This window comes from Pygoscelis adeliae, unplaced genomic scaffold, assembly GCF_000699105.1.
Source record: "Pygoscelis adeliae isolate BGI_AS28 unplaced genomic scaffold, ASM69910v1 Scaffold85, whole genome shotgun sequence".
In the NCBI taxonomy this organism is placed as follows: domain Eukaryota; kingdom Metazoa; phylum Chordata; class Aves; order Sphenisciformes; family Spheniscidae; genus Pygoscelis; species Pygoscelis adeliae.
Window position 1 is genome coordinate 6,423,829 of NW_008824900.1, and position 20,468 is coordinate 6,444,296.

Genomic DNA, 20,468 nt, shown 5'->3' on the forward strand with positions numbered 1-20,468 from the left:
CAACAACAGGAGGAACTGTGACCCTTAGAGCAGCTTCTTCCAGGTGCTGCTTCATGTTGGTCTCCCAAGTCCACAGAATTCTGTAGCACAGATCCCCATAGAAATATACTTTCCTATCTGGTGACAGAAATAAAATCAGTTAATGGGCTACCCTTGCCCCCATAGTTTCCCTATCATATTTCATGAGTTTTGCCCTTCCTTCGCTTTTCTATCTAGCTATGGGCTATGTGTGTCCAAGGTTTCTCAACAAAAAGTGCAGCTAATTTACTCCCTAAATTGTCCCATCGTTCTGAACATAATTGTCTCTTGACGATACTTTGTATCCTACAAAGTCCAATCTGTCCTACAAAACACAAATGCGAAAAACAACAACCAAACCCACCCCAATCTAATCAAAGCCAAAGGGGCTGAGTGTAGCAGGAGTCTTGCTAACTCTGGGTAGGAGCTACCTTGCAAAAACCATGTTGGTTATTATGGATCAGGATCTTACTGCTGCACATCTACTCGCATATGTCAGCAAAGACATTTCTCTCAGCTGAGATGCTCATAAATCAGAGGGTTAATGACTTCCAAAATCTCTGTACCCAACTGTGTGTACCAGGCAGGAAGTGAACACTTAATGTGTAATGCAGTGTTTACATTCAAACCAGTGCCAACAAATAATTGTTGGAAAAGTTATAAATGAGGCTGAACTGTCATATTTGGGACTGTTGCTCATGAATTTTCCTATTTCCTTTAAAGATATTTTACAGAAAAAATGCATTAGACCTCAAAAGTAGGACACTTTGAACTACACACATCATCCCTGCTGCTGGTAGCCTGTGGGATTATGGACTCTGTAATTTTTTGGACTATGTTTGATAATTGATCCCTTAGTTGCATAGCATGTTTTCATCAGAGTAACCACTTGTGAGCATGTGTGTGTGTGTGTCTGTCTCAAGGGTGCGTTATAAAACAGAATTAAAAACTTACATTCAGGATTGGGCATGCGCTGCGAAGTACTGTGTATCATGTGTGAAGTTTATAGAGTTTTCTTGTAGTTACTGAGCACAAGAAAGGTTGGAATTCAGCACTCTGTAATCCTGAATCCCAAAGTGCTTTTCCTCTGTAGCTGAATATGTTCCATTTTCATGGAAGTCTTACTTAGTAAAATAGTCCCAGGGACGCAATAAATAATGCTAATTTATTTCCATGAAACATGTTCTGCTGTCTAGCTACATAAAAGGCATAGTACAAATGCATTCAAAATTCAAAAATGAAAAATGTATCCTTGGAGGGCAAATTATGAGAAATCAGCAGGAGCACCCTGGAATAATTTTGTTAGTTGCCCTTCAGGATCAGCAATGAAACATGAATTATCAACATTTTGTCAGTTCATAAAGGGCTAAATATTTGAGAAAATGATTTTAAGAGAATTTGTCATTAAATAAGGATGAATGATTTTCAGTGGGACAAGCTGCTCATTGCAAAAGCCTAATGACTGCAAACACTACCAAAATGCAAGAGGTAATTTGTTATTATAAGAATATTAGCAGTGTTTAAGGATCTTTTTATTGCCCTGAACCCTTCTCCCATCCAAACCTTTATTGATTAGGGATTTAAGAGATTTTGTAGAGACACGTTTGGTTTTTTTTATATACTGATAAAATTGGAGCAAAATATTCTCATTATAAAGTGGTTTAATGGTTTTGTTCATCTCTTGGAGAAAACAACTCCAAAACCAGAAAAGGAATCAACAGTTAGTTCTACCACTAATGCCCTTTCAGTACATGAGGCCAAAGTAAGTTTTAGAATAATGGTATTGAAGCCAAAAGAGCAGGACAGTGACCTGACCTCCCTGGGAAATGACAGAGAAGCCTGACTGACGCTTTCCTAGTTACAAATACAAAATGCAGTCCTGACTTCATTGACATCAATGGAAATTTCCTCACTGATTTCAATAAAAGGAAAACTGGACTGGGCTCTCTGCCTTTGTCTCCTGGAGCCCTGTTCACCTCGATCCTCTTTAGAAAACTCTGGTGAGGGAATTTGGGGGCTGTGTCAGTTCCATGAGGATTCCCCTGGGGGTCTGTGTCAGGCTGCCTTGTGAGTTTGGTCTCTGCCCTCACTTCTCACTGGCCGTGTCCTGCAGTCGTGCAGAGCCTTAGCAAGCAGCGACGAGCATTCGCTCCCTGGGGAACCGTTTGCACTGGCAGGGGTAATGCCATTTCAATCTTTTTGTCTCTGAGCAGTGAATAATTAGCTAATACATTGGAGCCCCTATGGTGAGTGGCTGTTCCTCAAACTATCCTGTTTTACAGGAGGAGAGGAAGTCACAGAAATTCAGTTACGCATTTGTGCCCCCAGGCTCCTTATCCAATCTGTAGTTTCTCTCCTCTCATCTTCTACCATGGATTCCCATACAACTTCCTCTGGGCACTGTGCCTGGGAGGGGACTGAAGTTACTGCAGTTTGGCAGACTCTTAAGACAGAGACATTTTCCTTCAGGCTGATACTTGTCTGTATCACAGACAGAGTATGTGGGATGTGATAGTGAAGGGCACAGCCATGGAGTTTTGAAAGCCAGTAAAATCAAGATCCATTTGTCTCTGCCTTGGTAAGGTGTGAAGCATCTTGAGATTACAAAAATTTTTCTTTCTTTCATACAAAGAGAAGGTGACAGCCAGCTATCCGTTTGTCTCAGTGATACAGATTAAGACTCTGCTGAACTCCCTTCGTTTCCTCACCTCTGAGACCTCCAGGGAGGTAGTCAGCTCAGCCTCATATCAGCCCAACGCCAGTTGTGAGGAAGAAAATATTAGCATTTTTAAAGAAAATGGAATCAAAATTAAGTATGCAAAAGCAATTAACTTGGTGAAAACAGAGGTTGCTAGAGAATGACTCCACATCCACAGATGAAAGGCAAGTGCAAAACAGATTTGGTTGCCAACTGTCATCATTATTTTGTGTGAGTTGAAGAGATGGAGCCCTGTGCTGTTTCACCTGAGCGTACACTGGGAAAGAACCAGCTGGTTTTGGCTTTACTGGCTCAGGCAATTTCATCTTTAAGGAAGAGCACAGCTTTTGCCTGTGGCTCCCTGGAAGCACTGTGTGCCTCATCCGTTGGAGAACAAGATCCCAGTATGATTCTCTGCTGCCTTGCCTTCCACTTTGCTGTTGGACTGTACACATTGTATGCCCATGGCCTTAGGAATAGCAACATTCACCCCCCTGGGAAATTACTAGTCTTTTCTCCTATGAAATGTGAAACACCTTTTTTCTTGGCTTCTGAGGAGTGTCTTCTCAATATTTAATTACTTGGTGGAGTGGGAATCTGTTATGTGAACCAATTTCTTTACTGTCTTGTCGTGGTTTAACATGTCTGAAGCAATTCTCCATACCAGTATCACTTTGGCCTTTACTGGATTGGACTCATATGTCTATAATATTTATCCAGTGGTTTTAAGGTTGCCTAAAATTACCTAGCAGCTGCTGGGAAGATGTTTAGAGCACTGTTAGAAAATTGTGTTATTAGAGAATCATGTCACAGAGCGGGGGGAGAGAGAGAGAAACAAGCTTTCTGGTATGCGATTGGATAATTTCAAAGGAGAATATTGTAAAGATGTGAAATTTAGAAATGGCAGTGGCCATTTTACTATTATTTCACTCGCAACATATGCTGCTCTTTATCAATCGATGCTCTTAGGAGGAACCATAAACCCATATTCCTAAAGAGGTTTTGCAAGACTTTTTGAGACTGAACATTTTGTTGACTTTTTTTCTGAAACAAAAAAATTAATGAAGATAGAAAAAGTCTTTTAAAAATACCAAACTAAGTAAGCTTTAAAAAACTGAACATTCGCTGTAGCTGGCACTGTTACAGCATTTGAAACTTAAATGCTGAAGCTTTGTGTTAGTATTACAGGATCAGAATATGACTCTAGTGAGGAATAAAATGGAAAGCCACAGGCTGTTTCCTTTGACCACTGAGCAAAATGACAGAAGTAAATGAACAAGTAATGTGTGTTTCTTAATACTGCTTTTTAATTCTCCATCACATAAGATGAATTGATGAAGCATGAATTGCTTTCCTTGGAGTGTGGCTTAAACCGAGTCTTGCTCCAGATGGGAACGTGCACTGATTTCAGTGGGAGCTCTATACTAGGGAAGGTACCTACCACAGTAACTAACTGTACCAGTTTCTATTTACAGCCTTCTGATAGCACTGAATCTCATGCCGGGCTGTGGCAGGGTTGGGCACGGAAACCCCTTCCTGAGTCTTCCTGACTCCTGGCAGTCTTCCTGAGCCAGACTAAAATAGCTTCTTGCAGCTAGAGGTCTAACCCAGTGCCACTGTATAAAACTGACAATGAGGGCTTTTGGGTCAGACCTTCAAAGGCAATTTTCCCTCATTTTTTGTGTCTCGTTTTAGATCCATTTTCTCATAAGAACAGCTGTCAGATCATATACACTGTGCAAACTTTCCCACCAGGCTGCATATAGCTGCATATTCTCCCCATTCTCTGAAGGACAAACTGCTGTTTAAAGTGCACGAGGTTGTATTTTCAATTCCTAACATGATGGGAAAAGGTGAAAGGAATATGCAAAAAAACAATGGTAACTACATTGTCAGCATCATGATTTCTTTGAGTGTAAACCAAATTTTCATCTCACACAGATTAATTTTGAAAAATAAAATATTATTTTAAGCAGTCAGTCCGTTCCCCTGTCCCACACCCTCCCCACCCCCTGGGTGTGAAGGCATTAAAGAACAGATACTGAGAGCTAGGTACTTTGGGTACTAGCAACTCCTGTCTCTTTGGCACTAGCTTTAAGATAATCAGAGAGATACTAGAAAAGATAGCCTCTGTTCTCACAAATCAGAACTCTAGAAATAGGTAACTAATGCAATTTGATTTCTGCACTTTTTTTCTATGTCTCTGCAGTACTGAAGGTCACTAGACAGAGGACAAAAAGACTGGTGCTTGTGGTGTGAGAAGCACTGAGGTACCTGGAGGTGGTCAGTGACCAGCATGGTCCTTTTTTGTTCACTTTATAAATACAGAAATAAGTATTCAATAGAGATGTAACAGTGATACTAGAGCAATAATTGGGGGAGGAGGGGAATATTAAGGCCTATTTCAAGGCTTGACTACATTTTATGAAATTATTTCCACATACTACCATGGGGTTCTGATCAAGATGGGTGCCAGACCTCTTGTATTGGGTCCAGCAACATTTTCCCATTACATTAAGTTCTTGTCTTTGATATACAGACACGGTGTGCTAGAATGAATGACTGAGCTTAATTCATCCGCTCTCCTTGATTCCTCCTCTCTTAACTGCAGCTCTCTCTGCCTCATCTCCTAAGTATGCTCATTCAAAGGAAAAAATCCAACTATGACTCAAATCACAGCACCCCTGCTCTAGGGTTTGTATATGCAAAACTGCAGTGATTTGAGGACTGGACAGTGCACACCTAATGCATATAAAGCACTCTGAGCTTGTATAGTCCAAGTTGTTTCTGTTCAGCAGAGGTGTAATGCAAGCATGCTGTAACTTCAGGCTAATTCCCTATCAAAAATAAAAAGCATGTATGAGAGCTCTTCCAACAGGAATCTTAGCCAGGCAAAGCATTTTTTCAAGCATCTTCCTAGTTTTATTTTGTTGCAGTGATTTCATAATTGCTGATGTGAGTTTTTCCTCAGTAATTGTGAAGAAATTTTATTGTGTTTACCTTTTATGTAGAATAGTCTGGATATAAAATACCTTGGTAATAATTTCTTATAGTGAAGAAAATCATAGCACTTAATTTCATTGTTTTAAAATTATGTGGCTAGTCACAACAGAGTAAATCTAACGTTAACTATTTTCATGCTGGGAAGGAGTTACACCACTGTGTTGCAAGCAAGAAAAAACTGTCTCCTTCTGTGAGTCCTCCATATATATAGGTATTTACACCAAAGAAAACATTGTCCTTGTAGCATATTTTCATTCACTCTGCACAAGGGAGAAAAGACATTTAGAAGACATTTGTATGTTTATAAGGAGGCCATCCACTGCCCTTCACAGGAGTTAAATATACAAGGAGCAGGAAACAGAACCCCTTCTCATAGAATATCCTTTTAATAATTTCCCCAGGCTTCCTTATTCTGGAGTGGTAGAAAGGCAAAATATCCCAGCTAGAAACCATTTTGTATCTACTAGAACAGACGATCAGAATTCTCATCAGTTTCCAGGTCGTATGGAAAGTGCTCTTCTACAAACCGTAGGGAGAGTTTTCTGTATGCTATCCAAGAAGACTGGATAACAATGACATTCTGTGGGCAAAACCAGGGCATTATCAGATGTTGGCTAGGATAAGATGGGTGTTTGCTGGTGAGTCAAATGAAGAAACAGACAGCATGGGAGATAGTCGTTTTGAGATGTGTATCTTTCTATATGAATCAATATTGCAAATGAGCTGAAAATTGTACAAACATGCAAATAAAATAGCATGAACTGTTTACAGCAATACCTGAGTATTAGTTTATACCCTGGTCTGTACCAACACAAATTAGGTCAGAGATAATAAATTCAGAAGAAAAGTTGGTAAAAATGAGACTCGTCACCAAAGGCTTACTTAATCCAGGAGGTGATTAACTTTGCACAGTGACTTCTGAGGAAATAATTAAAAGGAACTTATCCTTTTTTTTTTTTTTTTTACAAATAAATCCCCATTAAAAACGAGAATTTGTAAACAGAACTTAAAACTGAAAAAAAAAAAGGTAAATTCATTACTTAATACTGTAGAATTTACTTAAATCACAGTTCTGTAAGATCTATTATTAGTCTGCTAATAGCAACATATATGAACTGTGGTCTGAGACAGGTTATAGTGAGTGTGTTTTGTCTATTCAGTCTATCTGATAACAGTTCCTGAATAGACTCAATATTATTTTCTTTGCTGGTTGCAAGAAGTTTTCATATAGCAACAGGGGAGATATTAACACCTAATGAAATAGGAAAATCTCATTGTAAAGCCAAAGAATTGAATAGGAAAGATTACCTGAGGGGGAAAGAGAACGAAAAAAGGAAGCAATTCAGCTTAATTCATTTTTTAAAACAACAGATTTCATGCTGGTGGCACCCCAATATTTCACTGAATGACAAATCTGTTTCTAGCTCTTCTTGAGCTTATGTTTAATTCATATAGGGAATTTCCACTTAAACACAGGAGTCTGGTCTGTTGGTTTTGTGGTAGCTGATTCCCAGAGATGTGTATGTTCAGCATATGTCAAAAGATCTATACCTCAAGCTTTGTAATGTGGAGATGTACTGAGATCAGATTCTAGGCTCAGATGAAAAAACCTATTAGTTTTTCTGAGACCTCCCTCATAAGAAAGCTGGCTTCTCATGTAAGAGACCTCCAACTTTGCACCAAGTATTTGTATCACACACATTGATTTTTGCAAAACAGGGAGAATTCTCTTTCATTTCCTGGTGTGAGGGGATGAGGTCACATATTGCCTTGGTATTGAGAATTTCTCTGGGCGGCATTTTAAATAGGACACATTCCCAGGCTGGGTATATAATTAAGAAAATTTCTCTAAGGCTGTGATATGTGATATAGCTGTGACTGTGATAAGAAACAGCTGTTTGTTCAAGAAAGTAAGCAGCTCCCTTTCCATCCCAAAGCTGCTCAAATCTTGGGTCTAAGCTGCTTATGAATAAAGCACAGTGAATTAGGGGCCTATATCTTCCCTAAAACAGGCAGGTGGGGAGGGATGAGGAACTGGCATGGCCATTACTCTGTCCCTCTTCTTGGCTGCTGGAAAGATTTGGCAGGTGCAAGTTGAAATGGAAAGATGTACAGCAATTTACTACACACCTTCTCCTGAGCCAGGAGGAAGCAGAGAGCACAGCTGGATGCAGAGCCCCTTGGCTGGTGCCCCTGTTCTCAGGCTCAGAGAAAACCAACCTCTGCACCAAAGCTGCTTGCCGCTCCTCACAAAATCTAGATCAGGCTGAGGCAGGCTGGACAGTAGTAATGACTTGTTATTCACAAACAAATGAGCTAAATCGCTGGGTTTTCTGCAAGCCGTGCTTACTTGAGTGCTGAAACAATATAATGCAAGATCAGCTATTTTGTCTCATCTGCAGAGATTTATTTATTTATTTGTCTGTGTGTAGGGGGAGAGAGAAGAGGGAGAAACCAGAAGAACAGAATATTAGGAGAAGCTTCTGGTTTTAGACCTACTGGGATATTGAGGGCACCCTTCTGTCAGATTAGGTCAATAGGAGAATCACTGATATGAAATACATGGTCGTACATGTCCTAGAAAGAGGTGGAAAAATGCCACTCTTATTTCAGTTACAGCAAGACAAATTAGGTTGCTTAGTTTCAGACTGACATGTAATGTGGTCTGGTGGAAACTGCTTTCACACCTCACCTAAAGCCACCAGCCAAATGTGTGAAAAATCCTGTTGTCAGAGCATCTGGCAACAAGCAATGTGGTACTGATACGCAAACTGGAGTTTATTTAAAATTGGAAGTAACAGTAGGAAGTCTGGAAAATGTTCTTGCACAATTCAATTACAGTACTTTAAGTCTGTCATAATTCTCTGCAGACCTAATTATATGGACAGCTCTTCTTTAAATCCCACTGAAAACCACTTAATCCTTCTGTATACACAACAGACGTGGCTGGATGAGATACCACAGGCTATTTTGCAAATGGACTGTACTAGTCTTGAAGAGAGTTTGTGGCTCAGTATCAGGCACTGGGGATGCTGGAAACTGAAGTCTGAAATGGTCACACCAGTCATGATGATGCCCTTCCAGTGTGCTGTAATTGCTCTGAAAAATTTCTGTATGTGAGCAAGTCCTTTTTCTGCTCTATCAGTATATCTGAGACACCAGTAAAGACACTCTGTGTTGCTAGATTTTTATGTGTGATAGGGACTGTACTGAGGTGATACTAAGCAGTCACTTGCAGACCAGCTTGCATCTGAAGGCGTGAGCTGTAGCGACCTTATCATGGCCACCATAAGAAAAAAAAAAAAAGTGAAACCTGCCAAATTTAGAATCTGGATATTTGAAAACTGTCAACTCAGAGATGCAATTTATATTAAAACAGGGGATTCGGCTTCAGCTGAGTGGAGAATCACATGTGAATCCATAAGTAATGTCTCTGGGGTATCTTAATTCAATGGGACTTGACTTTAAAAAGGATTTTATAAAAAAACATTAATTCCAAACTCCCTTTGCTGTTTTCATGTTTCTGTTTTCCTCATTTTTATGCATTTGCCCTCCAACAGGCTGAAGAGATGTGTGCAACCTTGTTATCATTGACTGTAATGGAAATTGGGTGGGGCATGCAAATTGCCTGCACAGAGTCTTGGAATCAACTTCAAAGTAGCAAGGTTGAGCTCTGTAATTGAGTGTCAAAGCCCCTAAGGGTTTTCAAGACCCAATCTGTGAGTGTCATTAGGGTAATTTATGTTAGTGGACATACTTCTGCATACCCTGAATTTATCTACATCAGAAGCACTTCCTGCAAATTTCAATCACATCAAAAAAATCTGTATTCTTGACTTAATATTATGGCACAATCAAATCGGGCCTGGGGCTTTCATTTCATTGTTTACGGGAAGACTTTCATGGGAAGTTACATTCATGTTATTTTTTCAAAGAAATATTTAGTTCAATATTAAATTCTTACTCCTTAGGCATTTATTGCTGTGAGTGCTGAAATTCTGTTTCCTGATCTGTAAATATGGTTTGTATTAGCTTTTATATTGCTGCCAGAGGGGGTACTACTGAGGAAAAGTCCTCCCTCTTCCCCTAAAATTGACTGTTTAGGGGACTATCCAGGGTATCGTGAGTCACAGATCAAAGGCGTGATACAAAAATAGAGAAAGCTAGTAGAACCACAGTAGTAGAAAAAGCCTACAGGCAAATCATAATGATAGTGCTATAAAACAGCACCAAATCATATATAGATTTATAGCTAGAAAAGAAATTATTCTAGTTACAGATAATTAGGTAGCAAATTGTCCTATTGTACTGAGTCAGTTCCTTGCATAAGCAAACACCCTTAGATCCAGATGGAAGAGTAGGAAAGCAGAGATGGTGCACTATCTTGAAGTGATAGTTTAATTTGACGGGATGGATCCTTATGACTTCATACACGGAGAATGAGTCTGGAATCTTTCTGTAGGCAGTGTCTGCAGAGGACACCGGACCTCAAAAAGCTAAATCCTACCTTAAAGAGTAAAGCCCCAGATAATGGTCAAATTAATCTTTTCTACTTCTTGAGTCCACCCTCCTGCAACTGCAGACAATCATACAATACCTGAGCTTATTCACAGGACCCGTCTGTTTTTTTTCCCCACAAAGTGAGGCCAGACCCTTTAAAGATCCGTATGTTCTGATCTTAGTTTAAAACAGCTTTGGTTCCTTTCCTCCAATTTCCTGCTTGAAAGATTGCTTCAGAATGTTATTGCTTTGGATAGTTACTAGTTTCCAGACTAAGCTTATTTTTTACTTCTACTTAATTTTACACCAACCATTATCATTTAACATAAACAATCCTTTCCTCTTAGGTAACCAAAATATCCATCTTCACAAGTAGATGAGTACCATGATTTTAGCAGCATCAAAAGTCAGGAGAATGCTAACATCTGAAAGCTTAAGTGCAAGGTAGAACAAATGGAATTTATCATCCAAATGCAGGATGGCAGTGTAGATTTTAAGATACATTAAGTCTGAATAGCACATTAAGTCCTATGCATCACATTAGATTTCTACAAGAACTCCAGACTGGTTCAGATTCATAGGGTCTTCATAGTCAGAGAAGGATGAACAACTTATTGAGAGATGAGCTGTTTTTCACATTATCATTACAACCAAAATGAAGTCGTCTGTGCACAGAGTAGTTTCTTAAGGCTCTTAGAGAGATCTTTTCCCGGGGGAAGTGTAAGATTAAAGTTACCCACTTAGGAAATTGGAACTGTCATAAATTGACAAAAGACAAAACCAAGAATAATTACTGCTTATAAATTTCTTAGGATAACAAACAAGACAATTTAATTGATGTTTTTTTTTGAGAGGCAAGATCTTTACAGATCTTATCATTATGGACTCATGCTGATATATATCTTTAAATAGGGAACAAAGGCAGAAAATGGTCCCTAAATTGGAAAGTTGGAACCATCATTTAACCATAAAACTTCCAGTTAGCAAAGTACTGAAGACTGTCCTTAATTAGCAATCACTTTCACTGCCTGAATGTCTATTCTGCTTGGGAATATGTAGTTGAATTAGAAAACTCAAAGCAGGATCTCTTTCAGGTTCAGTTTTTAAGCCAGCCTTTCTTCAGTGCAATACTACTTGATCTACAGAAGTACAGCATAAAAGATGCAAAGCAACTGAGAATCTCATTTGGGCACTGGGCAGGTGCAGGCTCTTTCTTACATCAGATGTGAAAGGAGTCGTTGTGTGCAATACTTTGAGTATGATACCATAGAAACCAGAAGGACTTTGAGAGTTAGGGGAAGGAGTTAATACTCAACACTGTGAATCTGGCATTTATAGTTCAAGAGAAATCTCAGTGAGACCGCAGTGTACAAAAGCCTGAAATGGAAAAGAATAGACTGCTGCCAACAGGCTTTTTGCAAAGGTAAATAATGAAAAATAAAAGGTCAAAGCTTGAAGATAAGAACAAGAGCGTACAGGATAAGCAACTAAAAGAATCTTTTTATAACAAGAGGCTCTTAAATATGGAACAGACAGCACAGTGATGCTGGAAGTGCAGTGGGCAATTGCACACAGTGTTTTTTATATTCTCTGCTTACCTAATTTTAAAATGGGGTCATATGGTAGAGTGTGAGCGAGACACTTTTGAAGTAGAAACTGACATTGTAATATGTCTAGACTTTAAATCTAACTGTGATAATTTAAATAAGTATTCATGACCTTGACAAAATAAATCCCAATATTATAATTGTGCTGTTGCACTCGGACCACAGCTGACTGTTTGAACAGAGCCGTCTCCAGTCACATCAGATGATTTTATATACCTTGGAAGGAAATGATATGGCAAACAGAATGATCTCTGGTGTTTTTTAGCAATAGGAGTTTTTTTGTTACCATGTGGTGGTTCAAAGACTCATTCCAATTCTGTTGAATTCAACAAACTTATGAACATCAGTTCTGTCTTAATATTTTGCTTTTTTCTGGCATTCTTTTTTACATCAGCATTGACCAAAGGCTAGCATATCACAGTGCAGCTCCACAAAATTCATCGGGTTGGTAGTCCGTTCTAGAGAATACCAACAGATTTCTACAGATTTCTGAAAAGTCAAGTCTGAACTTCCAAGACTTTTTCAAACTTATTCTTTTCCTTCAAAGGCAAAATTAGCTGCATGCCTGGAAGGGCAAGTTATATATGTCACATGGAAAAAAAAAAAAAAAAAAAAAGGAAAAAAAATAGGCTGAAGTGAAAGATTCCTGTTGACTTCAGTGAGCCTTGGATTAGGAGAAGGGACCTGCGGAGCTAATCATCTCCACGAGACAAATTCGCATTTTCCTGTCCCCTCAACCCGGCTGCTTTTTCCCTCATACAGAGGCTATATGGTGTAGGGCTTACTGCTAAGATTTCTGCATAAAACAAAACTCCAAGTTTTGTTTTGTTTATCATTTTGAAGTTATTTACGTGGGCTTAGTGAATGCTGATCAGACTATTCAAAGATGGCAGAAATTACATATAACAGATTCAAGCTATGCATAAAACTGCACATACTCACTAAAAGTCATGGTAGCCTATTATTAGAAAACAGGAAGGAGTAATTGCATATATTACAGAAACAGATTATCTTTGATATTCAGTGTTGAATACTAAACAAGACTGAGAGGTGGACAAATACGGAATGAGAAGAGGCAGATGAATAGAGCAAAAGAAATAATCATAGTATCCATATATGACTTCTTCCAAAGGTTGATTAATTTGACAAATTAATTCAGCAAATTAATTCAACAAATTAATTGAGCAAAATTTGAAACAAAACCTTCCAAAATTGGTGTATTTGCCATATAATAAATACATCTTTTTAGATTGCTTGTGCCTTTCCTAGTCTTTACTGATGCTGTTAATACGTCCTACAATCAGAAGATTTTCATTTTGATTACAAAAACAATTAATCTATTTCCATAAGCAATCTGTGCAATAGCAGCTATCATCCTAAGGGATGGCAGAAAGTATTTTTTATTCTCTCCAGTTGCAAAATAAAAGTATTTTCACTGCAGCTGATGCTGCAACAGTGCTTTTCCCAGTGATTGTAACTATCACTATGAAAGCAAGATTTCCTCTCCTGCCACAAATGGCAAGTTTAAATGTGTGATAATCCATTTTGATCATCTCGGAGAGATGTCATGCTTCTTTACAGGTTGTACCAGAGTGTCTCTCTACAGACATGAAATTCTGACCTCTTGACTGAGGAGCTGCTGAGTGGACTGCAGATGTGAAGGGATTGTTCTAGTCTAGCAGTTTATCTCAGAACATAAGTGATCTTCATGCAGCACAGTACAGAGCTGAGGTGGTCAGTACTTTGTATTTCAGGTTTACTGGAAGCATAGATGCACCACAATTCCCCATGAATCAGAAAAATCACCCATCTTTTTTCTCCTTCCCCTAATGACTGTTCAGAAGCAAAGATATTTCATGACTGTGACATTCTCTGAGATCCTGGCTTCTCAAAGCCAGACACCTGCACCATGTCCAAACCAAGCCTGAGCCCAGGCAGTCAAACCAGCAGGAGTGGTGGGATGTCCTCAGCACCACGACAGTCAGGTCACTTCCACACTGGTACTCTCCTATGCCACCTTCCCCCTTTCCCCCAGTCTACCCATATTAAATTGCACAATGTTGCCTGCCTGTTAGGGAAGCCAGGAACAAAATACATTGCAGCTGTTTGTATTGTGTTTAGCTATATTTATATGGTAATTCCAGCATAAAACATTGAATAAATACCATTCCACACACATGCCAAATTTAATCATTGTTAGGATTCACAGTAATAGAATGCTGCAGCAGGCTAGATTAGGAATAAGCAATTAGATGTAGTTTTTTTCTGCACAGGTTAGTTATTGGCCGCTGCATCCTGCTCCAGATGGGTTAAATCAAAGAGGAAAAAAAAGCCAGCTCTGGGCCTCTGAATACATTTGAGGCAACAGTAAAAGGTATAGTAAAAGGCCTGGCTACAAGACTAGTCATTTGTGCCTCCAGGTGACAAAGCTAGTGACAAACTACAGGAATCATCTGATTCTTTTCACATGAACATTTTTTATCTGGAATATTTTGTATTATAACAATTTATTTTTCTGCATTATGGAACTGTTTCAATTTCCACCAAGTGTGCTGTTTTTAAGTTGCACCATCTGGTTCTCTCTTCATCCGTCTCTAACCTGTGCCTCCTGCTTACTTCTGCTTTGGCTCATCAACTAATAGTGGTCTTGAAAGTCTTGATTTTGATACCTGAAACAGCATTAAGAGTGCACTTGCTGCACCATGCTCTATTAGCATTTAATATACTTCAGTGAAAAAGGATTAATTTGAGAATTTCGCTGAATTCTTGAGAAAGCCCCAAAAGTGCTGACCCAGATTGGAACAAAACTTAGCCATTAACAGTATTTTAACAAGGATTATCTTATTATTGGACAATTTAAGGGAGTGGAAATAGGCCTCAAATTGCTCAGTTTAAATCCAATCCAGGACAACAACGACTTAAAATAATTTTCAACTGAAGCACTGTAATTGAGTGGGCTGAGCAGCCAGGTTTGTTGCTGAGTGGTGTCCACATTAGAGAAGCCATGCAGCTGATTTGTACTGCAATCCTTTAAAGAGCTCTCAGCAGTCATGGATTGAACAAACACAGTCTCATTTAAGATGTTCATCCATGTCAAAGACAAAAAGAAAGTAGCAGAGTAGCTGGACCATTACCCTTACCTGTGCTGGAGCATTTCTGTTGCTAAATGACTGAGATGACTCTTCAAGGCTGAACAACTGATAGTTTCCAAGAGCAACAGATGCACAAGCAAGAAAAAGGATAAACAACGTCCTGAAGAGACACTGTGATCCTGCAGACCTTGTACTGGCTCTGCCACAGACTTGCTATGTATCCATAAGCAACTCATCACTTGGCTCTTACTGCCTCTAGACTGCAAATTGCCTGCATACTGCTTTAGGTGTTCATGGAATAGAGGTCTGATTGCTGTTCAGTATGTGGATACCACCAGAATACAATGACATAGTTTTGCCTTCCTACAGCTTAGGCTTGGGACCCTTTGTGTGTGATACACCTCACCTTCTCCATGCCTCTGTCTTTTGCAAAGATGATGATAACAAAACCCGTAAATTAGAATTAAATCGGCTAATGGTTGTAGAGCACAACGAGCTTCTCCGTGAACAATATGCTTGCATCAAGTGACAGCAGCAGGATTTTTGGTGATAATTACTTCTTCCTTACAGCATAGCTTACCAATTCGTCTGAAACTACTGTCACCAGGTGTAATGCATTCTCCCATTTCTCATTGTATCACTTCAGGCTTCTTTTAAAGTTTTCTTTGCACTTATTGACTTAATAGGCATTTTATTTTTTTGTTGCTTTTCATTGCATGTGGCTAATGTTCCATTTCTGGCTGGCATGCTGAGGATGAAATGGGATCATTAAGTTAATACCCAGTTTAACTATACCAGTCTGCATTTAAATTGAAGCAAAAATATGCATAAATAGCTTCAGGTTTACCTCTTCAGTCTCTCTTATCGTATGTAATAACTTGATAATTTTATTTCTATGTAGTAATTATTTTCATGCTAGTATCTTTTTGTGCATACAGTAATAATATTTTACTTGTTTCTTTGTCACTGAAAATTATCCTGGAGATTGCAGAACAGACAAAATAGTTTCGTCCTATCACTGGCTGTGACTAAACTCAGTGTTGTCTCCACTTTTGCTTTACTAATTTTGGCTCATTACCAGAAACAGAGCTTAATAACAATATATGCTAAAAAATAGTTGACTAATGCATGCCTGCTTTAAATAAAATGAAACGTTTCTTCTTTCTTTTATGAAAAGGTAAGAGACTTTTGTGCGAAGCTGTTCAGAATCATGTCTCAAAAGCACTAAAGGTGTCATCACTGGGACAGAGCTAGAGCTTTATCCAAAGGCTTAATAATATTAACATATTCTTTCCCAAGTGGTTTACATCCCAGGAGCTCAAACCATTTAATGAAAAATAATTAATTATCCTTTAGCATAGCTGCTGCCAGGTAGGCCAAACAGTTATCCACAATATTAGAAGAGAAATTCAGACACAAACAAGTTGGTGATTTGTGAGGATCACAATGGTGAAGGTGTGAGGTGGGAATCCTGACCTGTGGCCTCTTCAGAGGCTTGTGTTTCCATAATGTCCTCACACCTGTGCTCTACTATTTAAGGATTTCTGGGAAATATGGTGTTCTAATTGTGCCTTTTCCCTCAAAGCCTGCCTTAAAAATGCATACTCTTCAGAGGGGGCCAAAGTGGGTGGTATACTGCAGCTGTGTTGGGTTTATGAGACCTATGGACTCACCTGTATAAAGGGAATTGGCAGCTGTCAAAGGAACTCACTTAGTCTTTACCTGTTAGGAAGGGAGGTTTAGAAAAGCTGGAGATTCGATGCAAAAATTATATCGTTCCTTAATAGTGCACAGATGAAGATGCATAAAGTATGGTTTGACTTCAGTTCCTTCTCCTTGGAAGACCATGCCTACCCCTCTAGAATTGGCTCTTAATCTCTTCCAGCACCACAGTGTCTCCATACTCAGTTCTCTATATCCTCATCTTCAGATTTCTTTCCATTTCAACTGCCCAGTCTGGTTTTTCCTCTCAAAGTTCCCTTAATCCAGCTCTTGCCAATCCTTCCAGTTTGAGATCTCAGTGAGAATTAATCACCTTACAGTGTTCACAGCACATGTACTGCTATGAAGATAAATTAAACCACTCCTTATATCTCTGTATTATTCTAGCTACATCTCAAATAAGTTTACAGACAAGTTGCGAACTAATATCTTATGGTTTCTATATTTATTCCCCTCCACTTTCAAACTTCTGGTGCTTTGCTTACATTTTTGGTTCTTTTGAAAACATTGCATAATTTAGGATAGCTTTCAAAAATATTTTCTCTGGTTCAAGCACACGTTGAGTGGGATGTGAAGGAGAATCTGTGACTGTTCTGCAAGAGGTCAGACTACTGCTTGTCACACTAATTCTTGTGTTGGCTTTAAGCACATACTCAGGGCATAAGGCTTGTTCATGATTCGCCTCCTGAATTATTGAAATCACAGTATGATAGCTGATCTGATCCAAGGAGTAACACTGGGGCATTTACAGCTAGAGTTGCAGAGTGGAAATAAGATAGTTACTTTTTTTCCCTGTTTTCTGAGCTCTTGAGAACTAATTTTAAAATATGTATGCATGTGTAATATATTTGTGGCTTATCTCTCTAATTACCAGTATTATTGGCTTTAATTCATGGTAGCATCAGAATAACTTCCTATCTCCTGCTTAATATTTTTGGAAAATAAATTTGCACCAAAGCCAATGATGCTGCAGGCAGTTAAAATAACTCCACAAACCCAAAAAGCAAAAGGCAAAACAATACTTACAGAATCTTTGTTCTAGTTTCTTTTGACTGATGTCTGATAAACATCTAATGAATATTGAATTCTAATCCTGCCCATCTATTAGTGGTAGCACAGCATGTTAGGTACTCTGCTACTAAGTTCAAGACTTTGCCATGGTTCTTCATTCCCACCCACCCAGAGAGGAGGGAAAGGGTGGGGCTGGATACAGCCACTAAGGCATTTTCAGTGGTGTTCAACATTCCTCAAACAGATCTAGAATTTCCAAGGTTTTTAGGTTCTATTTCAACATTTAAGTTAGTGGCTGGGATTTCAAAAGACTCATGTGCTTTACACTGTGAAGCTACCCATTGATGACAGAGCTGGAACAACTTCTTAGGACATTTAGGCTATACCTCAACTAAATATACCCCAACAAACACGATGATTTCTAATAGGAAAATCCATCTTCTACAGGCAGCAGTTGTGTGTTCAGACACACAAGATAGCCTTACTTTACCAACCAGTTTTGCAATTTGAGTTTTAAAAACAACTACTGAGAAATGGTTGCTCTTTCATGAGAGACATTTCAAAATCTGTCACTTTTTTTCTCAAGATTCTGTTATCTTGAAAAAAATAGTGATTTTTAATATTATTTGCACACTTTCTTAATTATGAAGTGAAGCCAAAACTTGCAGACAATACTAGCAGGATAACTTATAAAAACATATAAAATATTTTTTTATATAAAGAAAATATATTTTCTTTATATCCTATAGAATTTCTTTACTTTGCTTCCATTTTGGGAGACTTAGGTCTTTGTGAACTAAGCTCATGCAGGGGCTGTGTCTGTTGACATTTTGTAGTTTCATTCCTACAAGTTTCTGTCAGAAATTCTTCTCAGCTGTTTGTGCTTAGTCTGTCATGAGGGACTTCGGAATTCATTTCCTCTTAATTAATTGAACAGCTTTTTTTCGATGCTTTTTGTCTCCTGTTTTCTGCAATATCATGCTGAATACATTCTGACCTCTCCATTTTTCTTTTTTAAACCAATACAGCTTAAACAGGCCTGCTTTCAGGAACATGTTTCCATTTGGTACCAAAACATGCAGGCATTCTACTTTTCAGTCTCTAAATTCATGTTCTAAATGAAGGCCAAGTATGGTGAACCCTTGGAATAAGGTTTTCCAGAGGCCAAGTTGCTCCTTCCCAAATCCACCTTCTATAAATTGGTTCCTTCTACCTTCAATGAACACAGTTCATAGCCCTGTTTCTCTCTGGATTAGAAGAGGTAATACATCAATTATAGAGAAATAACCAGTTGCCAAGTAATTACTACAAAGTGCTGTTTGTCTCCTCAGCTGATTTCAATGCCCCAGTGAGAAACACTCAGCCCCCTTGAAGGATTAGGCCCTACATCATTTCTAATCACATCCTTGACTCCTCTCTAGTGGGTCTGGGCTTTAGCTGTTAGTCAAGCTGAGATGGTCGAATGGCATGAAAAGTTATAAGAATTAAAGATGAGAAACCTTCTTCAGTTTACATTGCCTGCACTTGCGCCAAGATAGGACTCTGCAGAGTTGCAAGTAATTGCTTTGAGTGAGTTTTGTAGCAGTTTATGGCTGTTCTTTCGAAGTTTGTAGTGGTATCGGTTAAGGAACAGTAGCTATAGTTATGTACTGGGTTGGGATTCCTTAGAGGTGTGATAGATTCAGACTAACAAAAAGAATGTCACTTTGGCTTAGGGATTCTTTCACTTCAAAATGGTTACATTGAAAGTAATAAGCAAAAAAATAGAGAAACCAGTCAATGTAGCATTCAGATAGAATATTCTTTACTACTTGCATTAATTACCTCATAGTCAGATAGCTCTGTGATTAGATTTACATTCCTAAAAAAACCTATTAAGACAGTTTGACTAGCTTAATTCATTTTCTCTGCTTTCACACACAGATCAACTTGACATCATTTCAATGGCTGAAACAACAATGATGCCTGAGGAAATTGAGCTTGAGATGGCAAAGATCCAGAGACTTCGGGAAGTCTTAGTCAGAAGAGAATCAGAACTCAGGTTTATGTAAGTATCAATACTTCTGGGAAAACACTATGCAAAATTAATCAAAATAGGAAAGAATGCTATTTAGAAGACTTTCATCTGCTTGACATTTTAAAAGGAAGAAAGATAGCGAGCATCCCAGTTAGGTGAATACTTGCAAAATGCCATTGGGAAATTATTTTTGTAGTTGCAAAGGAAATTACTTTTTTTATTCTGCACCTTTTTTTATTCAGTATGATTTGCAGAAGACATAAAAGGGACCTATTACTTACAAAAGGAAACTTTAGCGAAGTATGTGTCTACAGAGCATATTTTTATACCTGACTTCAGTCCTTTGTGGGAAGGATATTTATCTGAAGAAAATATCAACAGGTAGGGGATTTGGAGCTTCCACAGTCTAACCTAATTCAGGCTTTATTCCTCGCTGTGTTAGTGGTCTTAGACAGTTCATGTCACAAGAGAGCACACCATGTTCTGGACTAATAGCAGCCAAGATTTGACATTTGTTAAATGGAAGCCATTAAGTTATGAACACAAAACACATTTTGACATATCAAATTAAATAGTAATACTCCAAGAGAGATTTTCAAAACTGCCAAAAGGGTCAGGCATAGGAGCCTCACTGAAGGTTAATGAAAATTAATCTGGTTCTGATGATGAAGTCAATAGGGTTTATATTCCTAAATCACTGAATTTGGAAGATCAGGACTTACTAATAAGGAGTATATTATTTTGAAGTCTCATCTGTCTGTGAGTACCTGAGGTCAGAAACTAATGCCTTTGCTGACAGG

General features: G+C 38.6%; 1 protein-coding gene across 1 annotated transcript in view; it reads left to right on the top strand.

Annotated features, from left to right (window-relative positions):
• The first annotated feature begins 2,960 nt into the window (after positions 1–2,960).
• Positions 2,961–20,468, top strand: part of LOC103917630 (chromosome unknown open reading frame, human C16orf45) — a 40,158-nt gene continuing 22,650 nt past the window's right edge. The window contains exons 1-2 of the mRNA XM_009324818.1: positions 2,961–3,120; positions 19,575–19,698. Of these exons, the coding sequence (XP_009323093.1) occupies positions 2,961–3,120; positions 19,575–19,698 (284 nt within the window). The remainder of the gene's footprint in view (positions 3,121–19,574; positions 19,699–20,468) is intronic.